Source organism: Aquarana catesbeiana, linkage group LG03 (genome assembly GCF_042186555.1).
Source record: "Aquarana catesbeiana isolate 2022-GZ linkage group LG03, ASM4218655v1, whole genome shotgun sequence".
Taxonomy (NCBI): Eukaryota; Metazoa; Chordata; class Amphibia; order Anura; family Ranidae; genus Aquarana; species Aquarana catesbeiana.
Genome location: NC_133326.1, coordinates 573400436 through 573423020, shown reverse-complemented (window position 1 = coordinate 573423020; position 22585 = coordinate 573400436). Strand labels below are relative to the sequence as shown.

Below are 22585 nucleotides of genomic sequence, written 5' to 3'. Positions count from 1 at the left end.
CAAGGATTTTCAAAAGGGTTAGTTAGGGCTCTGTTCAAAGAAACGTTCCTTCCCTAACCCATTGCCCTTTCCACAAGGTTGTCTTTGTATCATTAACTGTACTCTTCGCTGGAAGCACCTGAACTCCTGGCCATTCAGTAGGTGTGATTATCAGGTGTCCACAAATTTTCTTGCAATAGGATAAACCAGCCACTAGATTGTTTAGCTGGCATATCCAGACATGAAGACATATACAGTTTATTTTCAAAGCAACCTTAACCACTTAAGGACCGAACCCCTTTTTGAGATTTGTTGTTTACAAGTTAAAAACATTTTTTTTTTCTAGAAAATTACTTAGAACCCACAAACATGATACTTTTTTTTTTTCCTAACACCCTAGAGAATAAAATGGCGGTCGTTGCAATACTTTGTCACACCGTATTTGCGCAGCGGTCTTACCAGCGCACTTTTTTTTTTTTTTAAATACACACATTTTTTAAAATTAAAATATAAGACAACAGTAAAGTTAGCCCAATTTTTTTTATATTGTGAAAGATAATGTTACGCCGAACAAATTGATACAGAACATGTCACGCTTCAAAATTGCGCCCGCTTGTGGACTGGCGACAAACTTTTAAGTTGCTTTCACACTGAGGCGCTTTTCAGGAGCTAAAGTGCTAAAAATAGCGCCTGCAAAGGCTTTCACACTGGAGCGGTGCGCTTGCAGGGTGGTCAAAAAAGTCCTGCAAGCCGCATCTTTGGAGCGCTGTAGGAGTGGTGTATTTACCGCTCCTAAAGCGCCCCTTCCCATTGAAAACAATAGGGCAGCGCTGCAAAGCTGCCCGCAAAGCACCGCTTTTAACCCTTTTCGGCTGCTAGCAGGGGTTAAAACCGCCCTGCTAGCAGCCGAATAGCGCCGCTAAAACTTCGGTAAAAGGGGGCGCTACATTTAGCGCCGCTGTACCGCTAGCGCCCGCACGCCTCAGTATGAACGTACCCCAACCCTTAAAAATCTCCATAGGCGACGTTTAAAAAATTCTACAGGTTGCATGTTTTGAGTTAAAGAGGAGGTCTAGGGCTGGAATTATTGCTCTCGCTCAGCCGATCGCGGCGATACCTCACATGTGTGCTTTGAACACTGTTTTCATATGCGGGCGCTACTCACGTATGCATTAGCTTCTACACGCGAGCTCGGCAGGACTGGGCGTGTTTAAAAAATTTTTTTTTCTTATTCATTTTACCTTTTTTTTTTTTTTTAAACAGTGTAAAAATAAAAAGTGTCACTGTTATGCCTATTACAAACATCCCTTGTAATAGAAAAAGAGCATGACAGGACCTCTTAAATATGAGAACTGGGGTCAAAAAGACCTCAGATCTCATATTTACACTAGAATGCAAAAAAATAAATAAAAAAAAAAGATAAAAAAAATGGCCCCTTAAGAGCTATGGGCGGAAGTGACGTTTTGATGTTGCTTCCGCCCTGCAATGAAAACCAAGCAAGGCGAAACATCCGATCGCCTCCGCCCCTGCCGACGGCTTCGGTAAGCGGCGGAGGGCACCGGAGCGCAGTAAGAGGGGGGCCCCTCACAAATTGATCTTTCGGCGAATCCGCCACAGAGACCACTCTTATCGGAAAGCAGACCGCTGGCTGAAGAGGAGGATATTGGGGTTATGGCAGCTAGCTGCTGCCATAACAACGATATTCCTCTTCAAACTTAGGACGTATATCGGTGTGCGACGGTCCATAAGTGGTTAAACATCCCAAAATCTAGGAAAAACTGTAGTATGTGGGTATCAACCAGAGCTCGAATTATGCTTTGGCTTGCCTCCTTATTGTCCATGTAATGAATGGTCATCAGGGAACCAGGCCAAAACACAACCTTCCAAGTTCCAGTTGTAACCTGAAGGAAAACTTCCTAGCTAAAACAAAACAAACCTGTGCAGGAAAATCGAGGTGCCCATTTCATAGTCCAAAGAAAGTTTATTGTAGTGGCAATGGCCACAGGCTAAAATTAACCACAAATATTACAGGTCCTTGTTAAAGCAAAAAAAAAAAAGAAAAAATTTGCTGAATTACTGTTTGCACTAGATGGTACAGTGCACCCAGAAAGATCTTTTTGTTCGCTATTTATGTTTTTGTTGAGGATACACAACCTGAACTCAAAGATGTAACATAGTCCTGATGGCAACAGGTTCAAAATCATAGGGTATAAATACTATTGTTTCAGCCAGCTTGAGTTTATTTTTCACTTGCTGTCCGCTGACCTACTGCACAATGAAGAGCAAGTATTACAACCTCAAAGAAAATTGATATTACAGACGTTAAATAGGTTTTTAATGTTGTAAACATTTTTTACCATTTGTGGTTTCTTGAAACTTGTCACTGATATTCTGGAGTTTCTCCAGAGCCCTCAGGTTTGGAGCAGATGTCTTTAGCAGGATGTTTTCATGAGCAATGCATTGTTGACGCATTCGCATAAGTTCAGCTGAAATTTCATTGTCTGTCATCAACTCCTGTACAAGTGATGAATCAGGAAACAGTCAAAATTAGATTCTCGATGTACAGTAAAAAAAAAAATATTTAGGGCTTGTGCTCACAAGCAAGCTGCGCTAAACACATGGCTGCTGGTTTGCGCTGAGAGATACAGTGCAGATGCTCTAATCTCTACACATTGAATGGTTTCCTTTTTTTCACAGAACTTTTTGAAATGTCATCAGTGTCATTTCAACACAGTCCCACCCACAGCTGCAGCATTGTGATGCTGTGGTTCGTGCTGCAACCCGATGTGCTAAAAAATAAATAAAAGTATTTTTTTTTTCAGTGCACAACTGCTGTGGTGTGAAACATCCTTCTTTTCTTAAATGAAGCTTATGAGGTGTGACCTGCATGGACAGTCACCTGACCATGGATTGAAATAGGCTTAGAATATGGAGTTCAGAAAGCTTTTTTTAAAACCAGATACTAGGCATGTGTGTGTGGCAAAAAGGTGGGGAATGTGACGTCTTGGTGTTTTTTTTGGCTTGAAGTTCTATTGAACGTATACTTACTGAAAGTTTTCTTATAAGTTGACAGGACAACCATAAGATAGAGATCACATTTCTTAATAGAAATAGCCATGCTACATCTTTTCCATATACACAAAAAGGTTTTCCAAAAAACAAGCTTCATATATAGAGGGAATACCCTCCGAATATGTATGAAAAATTGAATAAAAACATTTTACAGATATATATCTGGAGTACAGTCTCGTTTTAATGACAATATTGCTTGTCTGTCGAAAACATATATACTTAGCAGTATGAATCAATACAGCTTGGATTAGCAGTTGTCACTGTCTGTGTGGAAGACTTATTACAGATAGCTTATAGAGGACATAGACATAATGTACAGTCTTCTAGGTAAACCTGTAAGGTTATTGAGATAGTGGGTAGAGAAAATTAAGTAACACAAGGAAAGGGAGATGTCAGTGGTCCCTGGGGTTTGAAGCTAGGGGACTGCCATGGAAAACAAAGCCCTAGTGAACCCTACTGCACAAGAATCAACATTTTCAAGTGTTATACAACAAGCCCCAGTATATCCAGACTTCCTGGAATGGGCAGTTGAGATTAAAACCCAGGCTCCTTTGGGGCAGGGACTACAGCGCTTAGTCCTGTGAAACCTTTTAAGTGCTGACTAATATGATGAAAAATTACTAAAATATACAGAAAAAAAAGGAGAGTGGTAATAAGTAGTAATAACAAGCTACCTTTAAATTATGAGGAAGATCATCATAGTCTATGCGAATAGTCCCTTCTCTTTCATAGATTTCAGCAGTAGTAGTTCGGGTGCTTTCACTTTCTACCTGCAGTTAAACAGATTTTTTTTTCCAGTCTGTCACAATATTTAGTTGTCGAACACAGATTATATTTTTGTTTTAAATAATTTGTGTGCACCAACCATACTAGGGATGGAGGTCTGGATCTCACCTCGACTTCCATGATATCTTCCAAGGAGCCAGCTAGCAGAGTTATATTCAAATCTTGTACTTTACAATCCAGAAGTAAATTGTGTCTTTCTAACTTTTTCTGCTCCATCAGACTTTCAATGGTCATTGCTTCCTTCTGTTTCTTGCCAATTTCCCTTCAGATGCAAAACACAGAAATATTGAGAATATAAATTTTGTTTAGTCTCTCACTTCTCCAGTAATAAATGTAGAATATTTGGAAGTTTGAATTGCATAAAGTCCTTATATCGTATTATAGTACAGTGCAAAGGACTTCTTCTTAGACCATGGGTTAAAGGCAAGCTACATTCAGGTGATTGGAATGTTGCAAAAAACTTGCTAGGGTCACCTTCTAGTGTACACGCTCATAACCGGCTCACTCTGCGACTATAGTTTTTTTAAGCAAGCAATAAGACGTGATCAAGATATGAAAGGGGTGGGGCCGTGTCCTTTCCTCCAAGATAAGGAATTTACAGTCAATATTACTACCATCTTAAATCGTACAATACAGGACATGTATTTATAGACCATGGGTGGGACACCCTCAAGCAATAAACTGAGGGGTCCCACAAAAAAATGTAGGTTAAAGAACCTAAAAACACTCAGAAAAGTAGTTTAACCACTTGACAACTGGGCACTTAAACCCCCTTCCTAACCAGACCAATTTTCATCTTTTGGTGCTCTCACATTTTGAATGACAATTACTCAGTCATGCAACACTGTATCTTTATGAAATTTTTGTCCTTTTTTTCACACAAATAGAGCTTTCTTTTGGTGGTATTTAATCACCGCTGGGTTCTTTATTTTTTGCGCCGTAAAAGAAAAAAGACAGAAAAATCTGTAAAAAAATAAATTTTTCTTCATTTCTGTTATAATATTTTGCAAATTAGTAATTTTTCTTCATATATTTTGGCCAAAATTTATACCGCTACATATCTTTGGTAAAAATAACCCAAATCGGTGGATATTATTTGGTCTTTTTGAAAGTTATAGAGTCCAAAAGCTATGGTGCGAATATCTGAAAATTGATCACACCTGAAGTACTGACGGCCTATCTAATTTCTTGAGACCCTAACATGCCAGAAAAATACAAATACCCCCCAAATGACCCCTTTTTGGAAAGAAGACATTCCAAGGTATTTAGAAAGATGCATGGTGAGTTTTTTGAAGTTGTCATTTTTTCCCACAATTCTTTGCAAAAGCAAGGTTTTTTTTTTACTTTTTTTTTTTTTCCATAAAATTGTCATATTAGCAGGGTATTTCTCACAGACCGCATATGCATACCACAAATTACACCCCAAAACACATTCTGCTATTACTCCCGAGTATGGCGATACCACATGTGTGAGACTTTTACACAGCGTGGCCACATACAGAGGCCCAACATGCAGGGGAGCACCTTCAGGCGTTCTGGAGCACCCAGGCCAATTCTGACATTTCTCTCCTACATGTAAAAATCATCATTTATTAGCTAGAAAATTACTTAGAACCCCAAAACATTATATATGTTTTTTTAGCAAAGACCCTGGAGAATACAATGGCGGTCATTGCAACTTTTTATCTCGCACGGTATTTGCGCAGCAATTTTTTTAACGCTTTTTTTTGGAAAAAAAACTGTTTTGTGCTTTACAAAAACCAAAACAGTAAAGTTAGCCCAATGTTTTTGCATAATGTGAAAGATGAAGTTACGCCGAGTAAATAGATACCCAACATGTCACCTTTCAAAATTGCACGCGCTTGTGGAATGGCGCCAAACTTTGCTACTCAAAAATCCCCATAGGCGACGCTTTAAAATTTTTTACTGGTTACATGTTTTGAGTTACAGAGGAGGTCTAGGGCCAAAATTATTGCTCTCGCTCTACCAATCGCAGCGATACCTCACATGTGTGGTTTGAACACCGTTTTCATATGTGGGTGGGACTTACGTATGCGTTCGCTTCTGCATGCGAGCACACAGGGACAGGGGCGCTTTAAAATTTTTTTTTTATTGTTCATTTTACTTTATTTATTTTAGTTTGATGCTTTTTTCCAAAAAAAAAAAATTTTGACCACTTTTATTCCTATTGCAAGGAATGTAAACATCCTTGTAATAGGAATATGGCATGACAGGTCCTCTTTACAGTGAGATATGGGGTCAATAAGACCCCACATCTCACCTCTAGGCTGGGAAGCCTGAAATAAAAAAAAAAAAAAAAAAAAAACGATCCTGGCTTTGATCGTAGCTGTGAGTCGGTAGAAGCGCGGGAGGGGGGACATCCCCTCTCGCCTCCCGTAAGAACGATCAAGCAGTGGAACAGCCGCTATGATCATTCTTATGGTGTAGGGAATCGCCGGCTGAAAAAGCTGATATCTGAATGATGCCTGTAGCTGCAGGCATCATTCAGATATCCCCGCACAAAGTCAAGGACGTTGTATGACGGCCGGCGGGCGGGAAGTGGTTAAAACACTTTTTTTTTTTTAACACAAAGTTGTCCATTTATACAATATTTCTACCACATTACATGTACATACCAAAAATGACACCCCAAAATAGATTCTCCTACTCCTCCTGAGTACGGCGATACCACATGTGTGAGACTTCCACAGCCTGGCCACATACAGGGGCCGAGTACAGCCGAGCATGGCAGGGTATGGCTGGATATGGCGGGGTATTGCGGAGTATGGCGGGGTATTGCGGAGTATGGCGGGGTATTGCGGAGTATGGCGGGGTATTGCGGAGTATGGCGGGGTATTGCGGAGTATGGCGGGGTAATGCAGGGCTTTGCAGAGTGTTGTGGGGGTATTGCAGAGTAATGTGGGGCTTTGCAGAGTATTATGGGGGTATTGCAGAGTAATGTGGGGCTTTGCAGAGTATTATGGGGGTATTGCAGAGTAATGTGGGGCTTTGCAGAGTATTATGGGGGTATTGCAGAGTAATGTGGGGCTTTGCAGAGTATTATGGGGGTATTGCAGAGTAATGTGGGGCTTTGCAGAGTATTATGGGGGTATTGCTGAGTAATGTGGGGCTTTGCAGAGTATTATGGGTGTATTGCAGAGTATTGCACAGCAGAAGGGATGGCTGAGCATGGATGACTGGATGTCTCTGTGCAGCGCTGTGGGCACTACACATCCAGCCCATAGCGCTGCAGCCATCCATCCATCCCCCTCTCCTCCACAGTGTACTGATCGGTACACAGGAGGGGAGGAGAGGAACCGGCGTCATCGGATGACGTCGGTCTGTTTACATGTGATTGCGCCGTCATTTGACGGCGCGATCACATGGTAAACGGCCGCGATCAGCGGCCATTTACCGGGATCCGTGATGCGCCGGGTCCTCAGGACCCGGCGGTCACGGATGTGCTCGGGTGCGTGCCCCAGGGGGGGCGCGAGAGGGGAATTCCGGGAGGACGTCATAGTACGTCCTCCCAGAGTTAAGCAACCGCCCTGCAGCCGTCATTCGGCTATGGGCCAGTTGTTAAGTGGTTAAAGCACCTTGTGGCCAAAGCTCACATCAGCAAAGACCTAAACATCCACCTGGTAGAACTTGGGGAATGTGTGCACAGAGATCCAGGTGGCAGGCTTGCAAATCTGGGATACAGATGTTTGATGCTGAAACCCTAGACACACAAACAACCTTGGAGGAATGAGGGGGAAGGGAAGAATCATTCCCTTTTCAATAGGATTGGGGTTCCCGACAAACTAGTTTGTCGCCTACTGTGATGCACAGAAAGCATTAATGAGGTGGGTAAATGGGAATATGCAGAAAGGCATCTTGGATGTCAAAGGATGCAAGGTTTTCCCTTTGTCTCAGAGAGTTAATGACTGACCTTGTGGCTCCCAAACAAACCTTTAGAACTAGAAGGTACTTTTCTTTAGGAAGTTTAGGTCCAGGATAGGACAAATGCCCCCGATGGGTTTTGAATTAGCTGGAATGACCACTCCCTGGGGAAAAATAAAGATGATGCAGGACATTCAGCAGATCAGACTGAGCACAGGATTTTGAAAATTTTCACTGTGGAGGAACATCAATTTGTCAAGTACCTCACCAAAGAGACATCCACCTTTGTGTGATGTATCCATTGCAGGCAACTTCAGCTGGCTAAGCTTTGAGCCACAAGATTCTGCACATGTAACAGAAATCAGAGCCATTTCATGCGTCATGACTTGTTCTAATCTAGGGCATCCGCACAAAAGAGCAAAACTGAGGTAATTTCTCAGTTAAGGAACAGTCCTGGAATACAGGATCATATTGGTTGTTCATTGCTGTAGTCCAATTAGCTGTGGTTTGACAAATAAAAATTGCAGCAATAGGTGATTGCAGAGCTGAACTTGCGAAAGTAAAGAGTGCCTTTAACTACTTCAGGTCCACCCTATAGCAGTTTTACTGCTACAGGGTGACACCTGTGCGCCTGATCACATTATATACAGGGTCCAGCTTTTCTGAGTAGGGGTGCGCATGTGTGCCGCCTTTGGCTAGCTCCTGCTGTGATCACACACAGCAGGAACCCATCGGCGGGATACCGCAGACTCGATGTCTGCCATCACCTGCCGATGATTGAGCACAGAGGCAGAACGGCTGCAAAGCAGGGACTAGGATCCATGTCTTCCCCTAATAAAAGCACCTCCCACACTGTAATAAACCACAGGCTAGGCACACAGTTAACCGTTTGATTGCCCCTGATGTTAACCCCTTCCCAGCCAGCGTCATTAGTACAGTGACAGTGCATATTTTTTAGTAATAACATTTAAAAAAAAATTTGTCAGAATTTCCGCCGCAATATCGCAGTCCCGCTATAAGTCGCTGATCACCGCCATTACTAGTAACAAAAAATAATTTAAAAAAAGTGTAAAAATAAAAAGGTAAACCAAATAAGAAAAGAAAAAAAAAAAGTTTTAAACCCATCCTGTCTCGCCGAGCTCGAGTGTAGAAGCGAATGCATACGTGAGTAGCGCCCGCATATGAAAACGGTGTTCAAACCACACATGTGAGGTATTGTCGCGATCGGTAGAGCGAGAGCAATAATTCTAGCCCTAGACCTCCTCTTTAACTCAAAAATGCAACCTGTATAATTTTTTCTAAGGAGATTTTTGAGGGTAAAAGTTTGTCGCCATTCCACGAGCGGGAGCAATTTTGAAGCGTGACATGTTGGGTATCAATTTATTCGGCGTAACATTATCTTTCACAATATAAAAAAAAAAATTGGGCTTACTTTACTGTTGTCTTATTTTTTTAATTCAAAAAAAGTGTATTTTTTCCAAAAAAAGTGCGCTTGTAAGACCACTGCACAAATACAGTGTGACAAAGTATTGCAACGACCACCATTTTATTCTCTAGGGTGCTAGAAAAAAAAAAAATATAATGTTTGGGGGTTCTAAGTAATTTTCTAGCAAAAAAACCCTGTTTTTAACTTTTAAGCACCAAATCTCAGAAAGAGGCTCAGTCCTTAAGTGGTTAAGACTGAAACAGCAAGGTCTACTAACAGAACAGACTACTTTCATGTGTGCTCTTTTTCCACTGGATAGAGCTTAGTAAAGATTCTCGGAAGGATTAAAATCTTTTCTGGATTGAACCAATCAACGTAGATTGCCTATTCTATTTGTTCATGAATGGGGGAATGTCTTTAGATATAGCAGGTCTCTAGGTACCCAAGGCATGGCAAGACAGAGGAGAATCGAGTGCCACAATGCTGAGGCTTTTGTGTACAGCAGAAGTAAGCACATCAAAATATGCAAGCATTTTGCCTGAAGCCATAACATCAGGTGTATTTAGGAGCCTGTGGGGTCGGAAGTCTTCCAGGTCCTATTCATTCCCCTCTATGTCTACTTCTTCAAGAATAGGCATAATGGGGTCCGACTCACATATAAATTATGAGGGAGAAGGAGCTTGGTGCTTTTGAGCTCTGGACAATGATGGCTGTGGTAAAGCTTTTAGTTCACTTGAAAATTAATGCCATCTTTTGGGATCTAATTTGGAAGAAAAAAATCCCTAGAATTAAATTGGAGTCTTAACGGTACCCCAAACTCTCAGGTGGTCTCACATTCCCAAATGCATAGATCTTAATTTGAGCTGCTCAGTTGCAACATCTGGTTGGCTGGGAGCTAATTGACTACTCTATTTCCTCCTTTAAATTTCTTATGGCCTTCTTTAATGGCAAGCCACGTATTGGAAATGCCCCTACATACCAAATTTCAATCCCCTTTTGATGGGTAAAAGCTGGGCTACTGCTAAAAGATTATTCGGTAATAATTTCCAAACCAGATAGGTTCTGTAGGTTTGTTTTTTGAATTAGTATGCAACAGGTAAATTTTTTAAGCGCAACTCCAGTGTTTCTTGGATAGCATAGGGAAGGGCTAACACCCCTGCAACATTTGTTTTGCTGTCTGTGCCCCTGGTCAGCAGATTTCACCTCACTTTCTGTCCCTGTGAAAATTGGATTTTGAAAATTTTGGGTTGTTGTGGAAACACGGATTGGTGATAAACCTTCAGTGAAGATACCTTTTTCCCCACTATAACTCTTACAGGAGTGAATTTCCCTTCCTAGGGGTAGATTTCCTCCCATTTCTTGTTGTCTCCCTCCATTTGTAAGTATGAGTCGTATGCAAGTTAGATGTTTGTAACTCGAGGACTGCCTGTATTTGGAATAACAAACTTTTTCAGGAAATTCTTAAACAGCAGGGTTTCTAGAGATGGGAACAGGCAAGTATCCTTAACCCTGTCACAACTTTTTTTGGATGGCCCCCTAAGTCATACTCCAAACTGTCCTCTAAATCTGCTCTAAACCCAAAGTAGTTTTATCAATATCTCAAACATGCCATACACTCACAGCCAGGGCAAACTCCCACTCTTTCTCCTCCAACCCCAATAACCACACTTTGGTTCAGGCCACCATGATCACATTTACTTGTTGCACGTAGAACGGTTGCTTTTAAAGTGGACCCCACCAGCGCTCCTTGAATGTATTACTGATATTAAAGTGTTTGTAAAAGCTCATTTAAAAAAAAAATAACAAACATGTCATACTTATCTCCACTGTGCAGTTCGTTTTGCACAGAGTGGCCCCGATCATCCTCTTCTGGGGTCCACCAGCAGCACTATCAGCTCCTCCCGCATCAGATAACCCCCTAGGAGAAGCGCTCTCCCGGGGGGCTACCTTGCGGGCGCGCTCCTGAGTCCAACATTTGCATTCACAGATGCAGAATGCAGCACTCGGCCCCGCGTCATTGGATTTGATTGACAGCAGTGGGAGCCAATGGTTGCGCTGCCATCAATCTATCCAATCGAGAGCCGAGAACCCCAGGCAGAGAGGTGTCTCTGCTGAGGAATCGAAGGGCTCAGGTGAGTAAAACGGGGGTGCTGGTCACTGTCAGAAGTTTTTTGACCTGAATGCATAGGATGCATTAAGGTGAAAAAACACAAGGGTTTACAACCCCTTTAATAAATGTAAAATTAAACTCTTTTGAAAAAGCATGCTTCCAACTTGCGCAATGCCTGATGTAAAAATTTGAAGCCATTTGGTCTTACTGAATGAATTGTATGTTTCGAGTTATTACTTGAAAGAATGGTTAGTTCTCATCTCATGCTAAATAATACTCAATGATGTATATTTTTTAGTTTGTACACCTATTTGAATGTCTTAGGGCTCATTTACACTTGCTTCAACACACATTAAAGCGCCTGATTCCACATGCTTTTTGAAGCTTGACAAATACCATGTGTTGATTTTCTATTTGTTTTAAAGGAGTCCAGTAGAACCCTGGCTCAGTAGCACCCCACAGCTCATTAGGACCTCTGTTCAGCACATTCCCAGATTAGTAGGCTTGTTCAGCAGATCCCTTGCTCAGTAGTACCCCAGCTCTGCTAATCCTCCATTCAGTAAGCCCCAGTTCTGCTGATCCTCAACTCTCTCTGGTCCCTGCCCACCATGTTTGACATCTGCCAGTTTCTCCTGCTCTGGTCCCCCAGCTCTGCTAATCCTCTGCCGCTCAATCCTCACTCTCTCTCTCCAGGCCCCGCTGACCTTCTGCTACAGCATTCCCATGTTGCACACCATGTGTACCGTCTGCTAGTTGCTTCACTCCAATCCATCGTTATTAATGAGCAAGATAGGACGATAATTACCTACCTTGCTTGTATCCTTGCCCGGTTTTGGTATTACTGAGATGTATGCGGAGTTTAGATCCGCACCCAGGGGGGCTCCATCCCTGAGAGAGTTGAACATCCGAGCTAAGTGTGGGGCCAGACAGGGGCCAAATTTTTCATATTAACCTTATGGAGGACTTTCGTTCTTTAGCAAAAGCACACAAGCAACACCCCACGCCCGAGTCTCTAGCAAACTTAGACAAGGCCCGGGCTCTCCTTAACTTGACTCTGACGGCAGCTGCTGAAAAGCACCTCTGGTGTACCGGGGCTAAATTCTACTCCCAAACGAACAGGATTGGTTCAAGAATAGCTGTAAAGCTGAGTCCTAAACATCGTTCCCTAAAATGAGGACTGCCTTGGGGGACTTGACACAAAACTCAACCAAGATTATGGAAACTTTCCTACAGTTCTACTCTGAACTATACAAACCGAACCCGCCGCTCCCCCGACCGCTACAGGAAAATTTTTTAGATACTCTCCCTTTGCCGACACTGTCTAAAGACTGCAGAGACCTCCTTGAGAGTCTGTTCACCCAAGAAGAAGTACTGGACACTATTAAATCCCTTAAACTAGGATCCTCACAGGGACCAGATGGTTTCTCCACTGGTTATTACAAAAAATGTGGCCCCTGTCTGGCCCCACACTTAGCTTGGATGTTCAAGTCTCTCAGGGATGGAGCCCCCCTGGGTGCGGATCTAAACTCTGCATACATCTCAGTAATACCCAAACCGGGGAAGGACACAAGCGAGGTAGGTAATTATCGTCCTATCTTGCTCATTAATAACTATATTAAAATAATGACAAAGATCCTTGCAAACCGAGTAGCGAGCTTTATCCCTTCATACATCCATAGAGATCAGGTGGGCTTCATCCCTGGGAGACAGGGCCTGGACCAGATTCGAAGGACCATTGATGTCATCTCACTTCTCAAATCACAGTAGGATGGGGGACCCCCTCAAAAAGGCTTTCTACTCAAGGCCTTTGACTCAGTAGATTAGGCATACCTGTCTGATATCCTGAGGAGATCTGGACCAAAAAAACAGAACCTCCCACAATAACCCCTTATGAGCATTGGTGCTCGAACACTGCGGATCAGAGGGGAGGTATCTCATTGATCTATACAGCACTGGCGACAAATATGGATAAGCCGACCTACGCTCGGGCCTGGGAGGATGACACGGGCATCACGTGGACTACCTTGAATTGGTTCCACGCATCAAAATGAGCTTACAAAAAGGTATTCTCAATATATCCCTCATTAACACTAGTCTAAAAATTATTGACCAGGTGGTATTACGTTCCTCCAGGCTGGCAATGATTTACCCAGGGACCTCACAACTACGTTTTAGAGGTTGCGAGCTGGAGGGCACAATGTTTCACATATGGTGGACCTGACCTCACATAAGATCCTTCTGGCAGAAAGTCTTCCGTACCATTAGCTCCTTAACAAATGAAAACGGTGACACCTAACCCCAACATAGCACTGCTGAATCGTGATATCCCGGATGTAACTAAGCACTTACAGGCACGGTTCTTTTTCATTTTATTAAGAGCTAAAGTAACAATAGCTAAGGCCTGGAAGAAACCCTCTGTTTCCTTCCAGGGGTTCAGGAGAAAAGTGTCTTGGATAATGGCTCAAGAACAAATAGTAGCAAAACATAATGACAAAATTGAAAGGTTTAACGCCACTTGGGAACCTTGGGCCACGTTAAGCAATATACCTTTCCTTCCTGGCCAAAAACTAAAACTGACGACAGTTTTTAAAAATATATCTATATTTTTATACATAATTGTATTATATTCGACTTAACATCATGAATTTAAATGAATATGAATTCATTGTTGGCCAATAATCGGCACCTTTAGTGCAAGAAAAGCTCAAGAAAAATGCATTCCTTTAAATTCTATGCATGTCTTCACACTGGTCTGTTGCACTTCTGCTGTAGTGTTAAAAAATCTTGCTTGCTGCATTTTTGGTCAGTTAAAAATAAAAACACCAAAAATGCACCTTCCTGTTCAAATGCATTGAAAACGCAGCAAGAACGCATCAATAACACACGTGTGTTATGTTTTTGATGTGGTTTTTGAGTCACGTGACCTATGAAAAACACCTTATAAGCATTTTCGGCACCTTTTTTCTTCAGATAAAAATGCTGAAAACACAATTTTTGGCCGCCGAAATTTCGGTGCATCTTTAGTTGAAATTTAGCACCAAGTTTGAAAAGTTTAGGAGCTAATTCACACTATATGTGACAGACATTTTACCGCATGGTGAAACATCTGTCACCGCAGGGACACACAGGAAACAGGAATGGTTTCCTATGTGTCACATTCACACTGCAATAAAATGCAGATATGCTGCATTTAATTACAGCGCACCATGTCGAATTGCTTGGCCATGCACATCAACACAGCGCATTGCAATGCTGTGAATGAAGTATATGCTTTGTACACTTCAAATAAAGTTAGTACAAAACAAAAAAAGGGAGCCATGTGATGTGCTGAATCGCACACCGCCCCCTACTGCAGCCAGCAATGGAGAGCGCTGCTGGAGCGATGAATCCCTGCAGCCTCTCTCAGTTGTTGCAGTGTAAATACAGCCTAATGCCCCGTACACACGGTTGGATTTTCCGACGCATAATGTTCAATGGGAGCTTGTTGTCGGAAATTCCGACCGTGTGTAGGTTCCATCGGACATTTTCCATCGGAATTACCGTCACACAAAATTTGAGTTCTGGATCTCAAATTTTCCGACAACAAAATCCGTTGTCGTAAATTCCAATCGTGTGTACACAATTCCGACGCACAAAGTTCCACGCATGCTCGGAATCAAGCAGAAGAGCCGCACTGGCTATTGAACTTCATTTTTCTCAGCTCGTCGTACGTGTTGTACGTCACCGCGTTCTTGACGTTCCGAATTTCCGTCAAGATTTGTGTGACCGTGTGTATGCAAGACAAGTTTGAGACAACATCCGTCTGAAAAAAATCCATAGATTTTGTTGTCGGAATGTCTGATCGTGTGTATGGGGCATAACTCTGTATAGGTTTCCTGATTGTTTTTAATGTATAAAATGGGACTACAGCAACTGTGAAGAAAAAAGGGTGACTTAGTCTTACCTGTCCAGGTTGCTGGTCCTCATATAGGGTTCAGGCTTCTCTGAGTGTATACTGTAGGTATATTTGGTAAAAATACAATAAGTAAAACTCACATTTTGGAAGACAATATAAGACACATAAAGTAGCAGATGTCCAGTGGTGTGTAGACCGCACTGGTCTGTGCAGAGAGCCATCTTCGCTGCTCTTACGGCTATCTTGGCCAGCTAGATGGTGGAAAGAATGCACGCTCCTTTTGTGTAGCTTGATAAAGGAGCGCGCATTCTTTCCATCTCTTGAGTGCGCATGCTCCAAAACTAGTCGTGAGCACGCAGGTTACATCATCACGACCAGCGCTGTGGTCTAGCCCTCAGTTCTGGCTCTCCTCCATCACACCACCATCTAGCTGGCCAACAAAGCCGTAAGAGCGGCAACGGACATCTGCTACTTTATAATGTGCCTTATATTGTCTTCCAAAATGTGAGTTTAACGTATTGTACTTTTTAACTACAAAAAAATTAGAGGATAGAAGCGGGACTTTGCATGAGGCATGTTGGTGAGCGTGTTAACTGAATATTATGCGTTATGGTGTATAGGTGCTATACAACATAATATCCACAGAAGGTATTGTAGGATAATCATGGTATAAAAGTTTAATAGCAAACACTGATTTAATTCAGGGCTAAAACTGCTTTTTCTGTCTGTTTGTGTTGTTCTCTTTTAGTCAGATAAATACTGATTCAATTCAGGGCTAAAGTTTTTTGTTTTGTTGTTTTTCTTTAGTCAGACAATTACTGATTCAATTCAGGGGTAAAGTTTTATTTATCTATTTATTTTTTATTTTCGTTGCTTCTCTTTAGTCAGGTAAATACGGATTCAATTCAGGGCTAAAGTTTTTTATATCCTACACTTCTTTGCACAGTGATCGAATTCAGTGCAAAGAGTGTGTGCTTTCTGTTTTCTTTGCTATACATTGATTTAATTCAAGGCAAAGAATTGCTGTTTTTGCTTTTTCTTTTGTATTTATTACTGAGTTTTTTTTGTTTTCTTTCCCATCTTCATTCTTTTCTTATCTCTTGACCCTTTCCTACTGTCCATACATTTTCATCCACTCATGTCTGATACACATTCGGTGTTGGGGTCTGTCTGGTCTACTCCCCGGGATTGCGATGCACCCAGTCCAGGACCCGTCACCCGTCCTGTCCATTGACGGGGGCGGGCCCTGGCCTTGGCGCATCGGCGTCATGCTCCCCACATCCCGTCTGCGGCGCCATTTGCCGCCTCTTTACGGGACTCTCAGTGGTTTTCCATCTCCGGGCTCAGGCGCTGTATGGGATGGTGGGCGGCCGCACTTTTTGATTGGCTGTCCCTTCCTTCCCCCTACCGCATCATCACGCCCGCTCATGATGTTGGCATGAGCGCGCCCCTGACCCGCAGCATAAACGGCGGTCTCTGGCCGGGCGCCCTGAGATCTCGCCATGGATTTGGGACATCTGGTTTGGCTTGGCACTTACCACATAGGTAATCCCCCACACACTGTCACTTTGGCTCATCCACATCAGCTATGGCTTCTCAGTTGCATACACATTCTTTCCCACTAACACACTCCCACTCTTCTTTTATTTCTCAGTTCCTCTTCATATACTCACAGCTTAGCTTTACCGCTCTCACTTATCTCATACTTATCACATTTAGATATTAGCTCAAACACTTTCTCTCATTTTTTCCCACAGTTCCTTCCATACTTTCTAGCCTCGCCAACTGTCCCTACCTGACGGCCTTCATGGGTACTTTGGCTGCCGTGGCTGACGGTCGCTTGTGGTGTGCTCTTTGCCTCAACCCCGGGGGAGACTTTATGGACCCAGACCAATGTTGTATTTTAACATATAGATCACCATTAATTAATGCACTATTTGTGAGTATTTAGAATTTCACATTTCCAGTGTATCTCTCCTATAAATATCTGCCCATACATTAATAGATACCTCATTGTCTCAATACAGCTAAATTGCATTGGACTCCTGATGATTGGTTTCAAGCCAAGAAACGCGTTGAGTTAATAACTATTGATGCACATATTTATTTACTGTAGAATGTATTTTTTCTTGCAACTGTATTACCAGTATTGGAATCTTGCTTTGTAATATACTGCTTATAACATGCTCAACTATGATCTAAGATGTGTACTTTTATTACTGTATCTGGCTCAAGTACTTTTGCTATTAAACTTTTATACTATGATTATCCTACAATACCTTCTGTGGATATTATGTTGTATAGCACCTATCTTTAATATCTACACCATAACGCATAATATTCAGTTAACACGCTCACCAACATGCCTCATGCAAAGTCCCGCTTCTATCCTCTAATTTTTTTGGTATTCACTGGGATGGAGGCATGTTGGTGCTTTCCGTAAAAACAGTGTGGATAGGTCACAACTTCTTTTGATATACTTTTTAACTACAGTCTACACTCAGAGGCGCCTGTATCGTTCTTTCTTTGCATGTTTTGGAGATTGCTTCTGCTCCCCCACCCAAGGCTGGCCCTGAATCAGTGGACTTTTAATCCTGTTCCAGCAATACAATTTTACCCCTTAAAGACTCCTTTCTGATGGACTTTGAATTGCAGTAGGATTATTTGAGTTTGCGCAACGATCTTCATGTTTGTGTCTAGGGTTCAGGTTTCGCCTGTGACAAAGGGCTTACCCTCAAAGCCGTCTTCAAGGTCTATGTTTTATAGGGATGTATCACGGCTCTGGACCTTTATAACCCCTTTATAATATACACATCATGAGGTCCCACTATGGCTTCCAAGGTTTTATCAAGGTTGCGGTGCTTCTATTGTATTAGAAGACAGTGAGTAGTTGAAGAATCATAAGTAAAATAAACGATTAAGCCTCTGCAACTAAATCCCAGAAAGGGGGAAACAAGTCTGAGGAGTTCTCTACAGGTAGAGAACAGGAGCTGAAGCCATCTTTTACCCATTCCATTCACACTCTTGAAACAGAAAGTCAGCGTCTGTCTGTAGACAGTCTACTGGAGCCTGACAAGTCGATCCTCTCCATCTTGCACCAGTCTATCCACATGCTGATCCGACCGATACAGGTTTGGGGGACATTTGAGCAGTACTATTTTCATTGTTTTAAACTACATGTACACAAAATAATAAATTAGTTAGGCCAAGAGTGATTTCTCTCATCAACTAGACGCTAGCAAAAAGCCAAGGAGACACAGAGTGAGGTAGGATTATAGTAAGACGCCCAGAGGGTGTGTCCTCAAAAAGTTTGCCAGTGTTCAATCACCTAAAGGTATCCAGTCTATAACCCAGAGGTCTATGAATGTCAAGCCTGTGTCCTGTAATGCATGAATTAAAGTGGTAGTAAAGGCTAATACTATTTTTAAAAATGTTCGCTCACCCCTTCCTCTACCTATTCTGCTTACCCCATACAAAAAAGAGCTTTGTACTTACCCATTTTTAATCCATTCCGGTCCAGTCACGTGATCCTGCAGTTTTGGCTAACCTGTGTAAGGGAGTGATTGACAACGGTTGTGAATGCCTGGAGCTGTGACGTCACCCATAGGCTTCCATGGCCCAGCTGTAGTCGGCGTTCCCTCCTCTCCTTGCACAAACCACTCACTGACACAGGGGAGCGGAACTGCTGGATCAGGTGACCGGTCGGGAGTGAAAAAAAAACAGGTAAGTGCACAGATCATTTCTATACAACGTATGCAGGGTAGGTAGGAGAGGGGAAAAAAACATATTTAGGAATCATTCGTATTAACCTGATCTTTCACTAAGGTAATACATCCATCCTCCTAGTTTACTAACAAAGAAATGAGGCATGCTGGCAGTGGGAGGGGTTATATCCCCGGCTGACCTATTGTTTTCTGTTTCTCGGCGTCAAATACACCTAAAAAGACAGTAAAACCCAAAGGTTTAGGACTTCCTGTGTCCCTCAATGGACAAGAAAGAAAATGTATTTTTGGCTATAATCTTGTATATAAAATTAGAGCTAATAATACACAGAGGTGTTGTTGCACACTTACACATGTGTGTTACTATGTGCACTGGATACATTCATTGTGTGTGTTTTAAAAGTGTAACTATTAATTTCTATTGGCCCCCAAGACATAGTCACACACCAAACAATGCACATGATTCTCAACACAACGCATACACCAATAGACACCTGGACTGTGCTATGTTTTTTGCTGTTTGGATGCATGTTGAGGACCTATGACAAAAGGATAGACAGGTGTACTCCAATGCATGTGGCAAAACATACTCATAGGTGTTAAAGGGTACTTCTTTTGCTTGTGATTCACTGAGACAAGTGTACTGCTGTGCTGTAGATGAGTTTGTAGTGAAAGCCTAGTAACATATGTATAAGAGGCAGATATGATAAAGGTGGTGTAATTTCATCTAATGCATACTGCCAATGTACCATCTGCACATGACTAATTATCTGTTGAGGCTGTGACAACTTTTAGAAAATGGTAGGCCATCCAGAACATATAATGGAATTACTCAAAGGCCAATCATCTAAGAAAACACAATAATCCATAGGAAGACATACACAAATGGGACTAGGGCTACAGCATGGTCCGTCTCATAATTGTTTGCCTTCCAGTCGTGGGTAAATTGTATTTATATTTTTTACATTTATATCTTTTTTACCTGATGTTTTTTATATTTTATTTGCTACTCATATAAAACCTAAACATGACACATGATTTCCAATTTTGAGTTTTCCAAAGAGATGACAATGTAAGCTATTTGCAGTCAGACCTTCTCTCACTTTGAATGATACTTCCTATGGAGTAGCAGGAGGAATAACCACTCTCATTCCTTTATCTGTGAGTAAATTGGAGCTTGAGTAATTTAACTCTATGTTCAATAGGACTTTTTCAGCAAAACAGTAAGACTAATCTAACAAACATGTAAAAAGGAGTCCACGATTTTTAGTTCTAAACATGATTACAAACAAATATACCTTTGATGAAGTGTTTCAGTTACCTGCTAATATTTATCAGCTTCTTTCGTGTTTCTTCAACCAGTTTCTGAGCTTGAGAGACCTCTGACTGTTTATGAATCAGATGATTTTTAAATTCTTGTTGCCGAGATAAGGCTTCATCAACTAACCCGAGAAATCGTTGTTCATCCTATATAATATCAGTCAGTTCACAGAAAATTTTAAGTTACTATGTGACAAATGATACAATATATATATATGTAAGTGTGTGTTGCTAACCTAATACTTTTAAAAGGGACTTGTTTCTATTGTTACCTCCAGTCCTAAAGCTTAATGAAATAGAATACTTGTGCAAACATTTATATGTTTTATTTAGCGTGACTAATTTTTAAGGCCTCATGCACACAGAGATTAAAAAACACTGCTTATATAGGCTTTCGACATCTTTTATTTTTTTCAACCTGTAAACACACTTATATGTAAGCCTCTGTGGCCATGAGCACATTGGCATTTACAGGCATATTATAAGAGAAGTGATTTGAGGCTGAACAAAAAATAAAAAACAAACATTGTGCACTCAGGAGAGGAGCTTTTGGGCAGAAAACAGTGTTATTACCTGTTAAAGTGGTGTTCCACCCAAAAAAAAAAAAATCATAAATGTGCCTAAAAAAAATTAAAAAAAAACATTTGGAAAATTTTTTTTTTTTTTACTCACCTCTAAATGGCTGTTGCTAGGGGGTTCCTTGTAGTTTGCCTCCTTCAGTGCCTGGGCTCTTGACATCACTTTCCCTCGGCGCAGGAAGGGCTCAGCTCTGACCCTCCCTTATGTCAATCATCTGAGACACGTGACAGGGCCCAGATGATTGCACGGCCAAACACGGCGCGCAGCGCCGCTCGCGCATGCGCAGCGAGTGCTGCCCACAGTTACAATGCCGCCGCCGGAGGGGGAGACAAGCAGGGATTCGATCCCCCGCATCGCTGGACACTGGGACAGGTAAGTGTCTGATTATTAAAAGTCAGCAGCTGCAGTATTTGTAGCGGCTGACTTATTTTTTTTTTTATAATGGGAACACCACTTTAACTACTTTTTCCAGAACGGCTTACTGAGAGATAGGCTCCTCCCACCTAGCACAGGAAACACATGATCCACATCATAAAAGCAGCACATATGTATTAGCACCTCAGTATTAACAAATAACCGAAGGCTTCAGAATAAGCAATCATTAAAACTCTCATTAGCGTAGCTTCATCTTTACTCTAAGTTTTGCATTGCTAATCACCAACCAAGAAGGGAGGGAACTGACGCCATCCTGGAAGATTCCTGGAAAAAGTAGTTAACTGGTAATAACACTTTTTTTTTCCAGTCATCTTCCAGTTTGGCTTACAGAGAGGACAAAATAGGACTACCTGATCAGGGCGGGACCAAAGCCTGCAGCACTTTCCTGCCGAAAGACTGGTCTTGGCTGGCAAGCAGATCCAGTCTGTAATGCTTTACGAACGTCTGGAGCCTGGACCAGGTTGCGGCCTTGCAAATCTGGAGGGGAGACGCTCCTGCCCTTTCAGCCCAAGAAGTAGAAACCGCTCTTGTGGAATAAGCATTTATTCCTAACGGAGGTGTCCGGGTTGCTGATTTGTATGCCTCCAAGATGGCCGAATTCATCCACCTTGCAATGGTATTTTTAGATGCCCTTTTACCCCTGTTTGAACCTGCAAACAACACAAACAGGGTGGTGGAACGTCGCCATTCCTTGGTGCGCTCTATGTAAGCGATCAAGCATCTCCTGACATCTATCTTATTAACTCCTGCCTCATTGTCATTTTTAGGATTTCTGCAAAATGATGGAATCATGATCTCTTCCAACCTATGGAAGTTAGACGGTACTTTGGGGAGAAATGACGGATCCAGCAAGAGGATAATCTTGCCTTGCAAGATGATGCAGAAGGGCTCAATCACTGAAAGTGCCTGTATTTCACCAACCCTCCTAGCAGAGACTAGGGCCACCAAAACCACTGTTTTCAAGGTTAAGAGCTTTATTGGCAGTTTGTCTATTGGCTCAACCGGTGTTTTACAAAGACTTTGCAATACAGTGGATAAGTCCCAGGGAGGGAACCCTCCTTGACTTGGGGACCCGCTTACGGCTGATGGATGCAAGAAATCTCTTGACCAGTGGCTCTTCTGACAGTCTTTGATTTAAAAAGCTAGATAGAGCCGATACCTGCACCTTAAGGGTACTGACTGCCAGATTTAGATCTGCTCCGGCTTGGAGGAAATCTAGGACCGCCAGGATCATGGCTCCAGACACTCTGTTACTGAGCAAGAGCCAGACCCCAAATTTATTCCAGATTTTATTATAAATTGTGTTAGTGGACGGCTTCCGGCTGCTAAGAATGGTATCGATTACTTTTGCCGATAAACCTCTCTGCTCTAACAGCTCC

General features: G+C 42.1%; 1 protein-coding gene across 1 annotated transcript in view; it reads right to left on the bottom strand.

Moving 5' to 3' along the window:
• Positions 1-22585, bottom strand: part of SMC1B (structural maintenance of chromosomes 1B) — a 197669-nt gene that overhangs the window by 27671 nt on the left and 147413 nt on the right. Inside the window, exons 17-20 of the mRNA XM_073621917.1 lie at positions 20194-20339; positions 3946-4099; positions 3726-3821; positions 2337-2493 (exon numbers count right to left, since the gene is read on the bottom strand). Coding sequence (XP_073478018.1) covers positions 2337-2493; positions 3726-3821; positions 3946-4099; positions 20194-20339 — 553 coding nt within the window. The remainder of the gene's footprint in view (positions 1-2336; positions 2494-3725; positions 3822-3945; positions 4100-20193; positions 20340-22585) is intronic.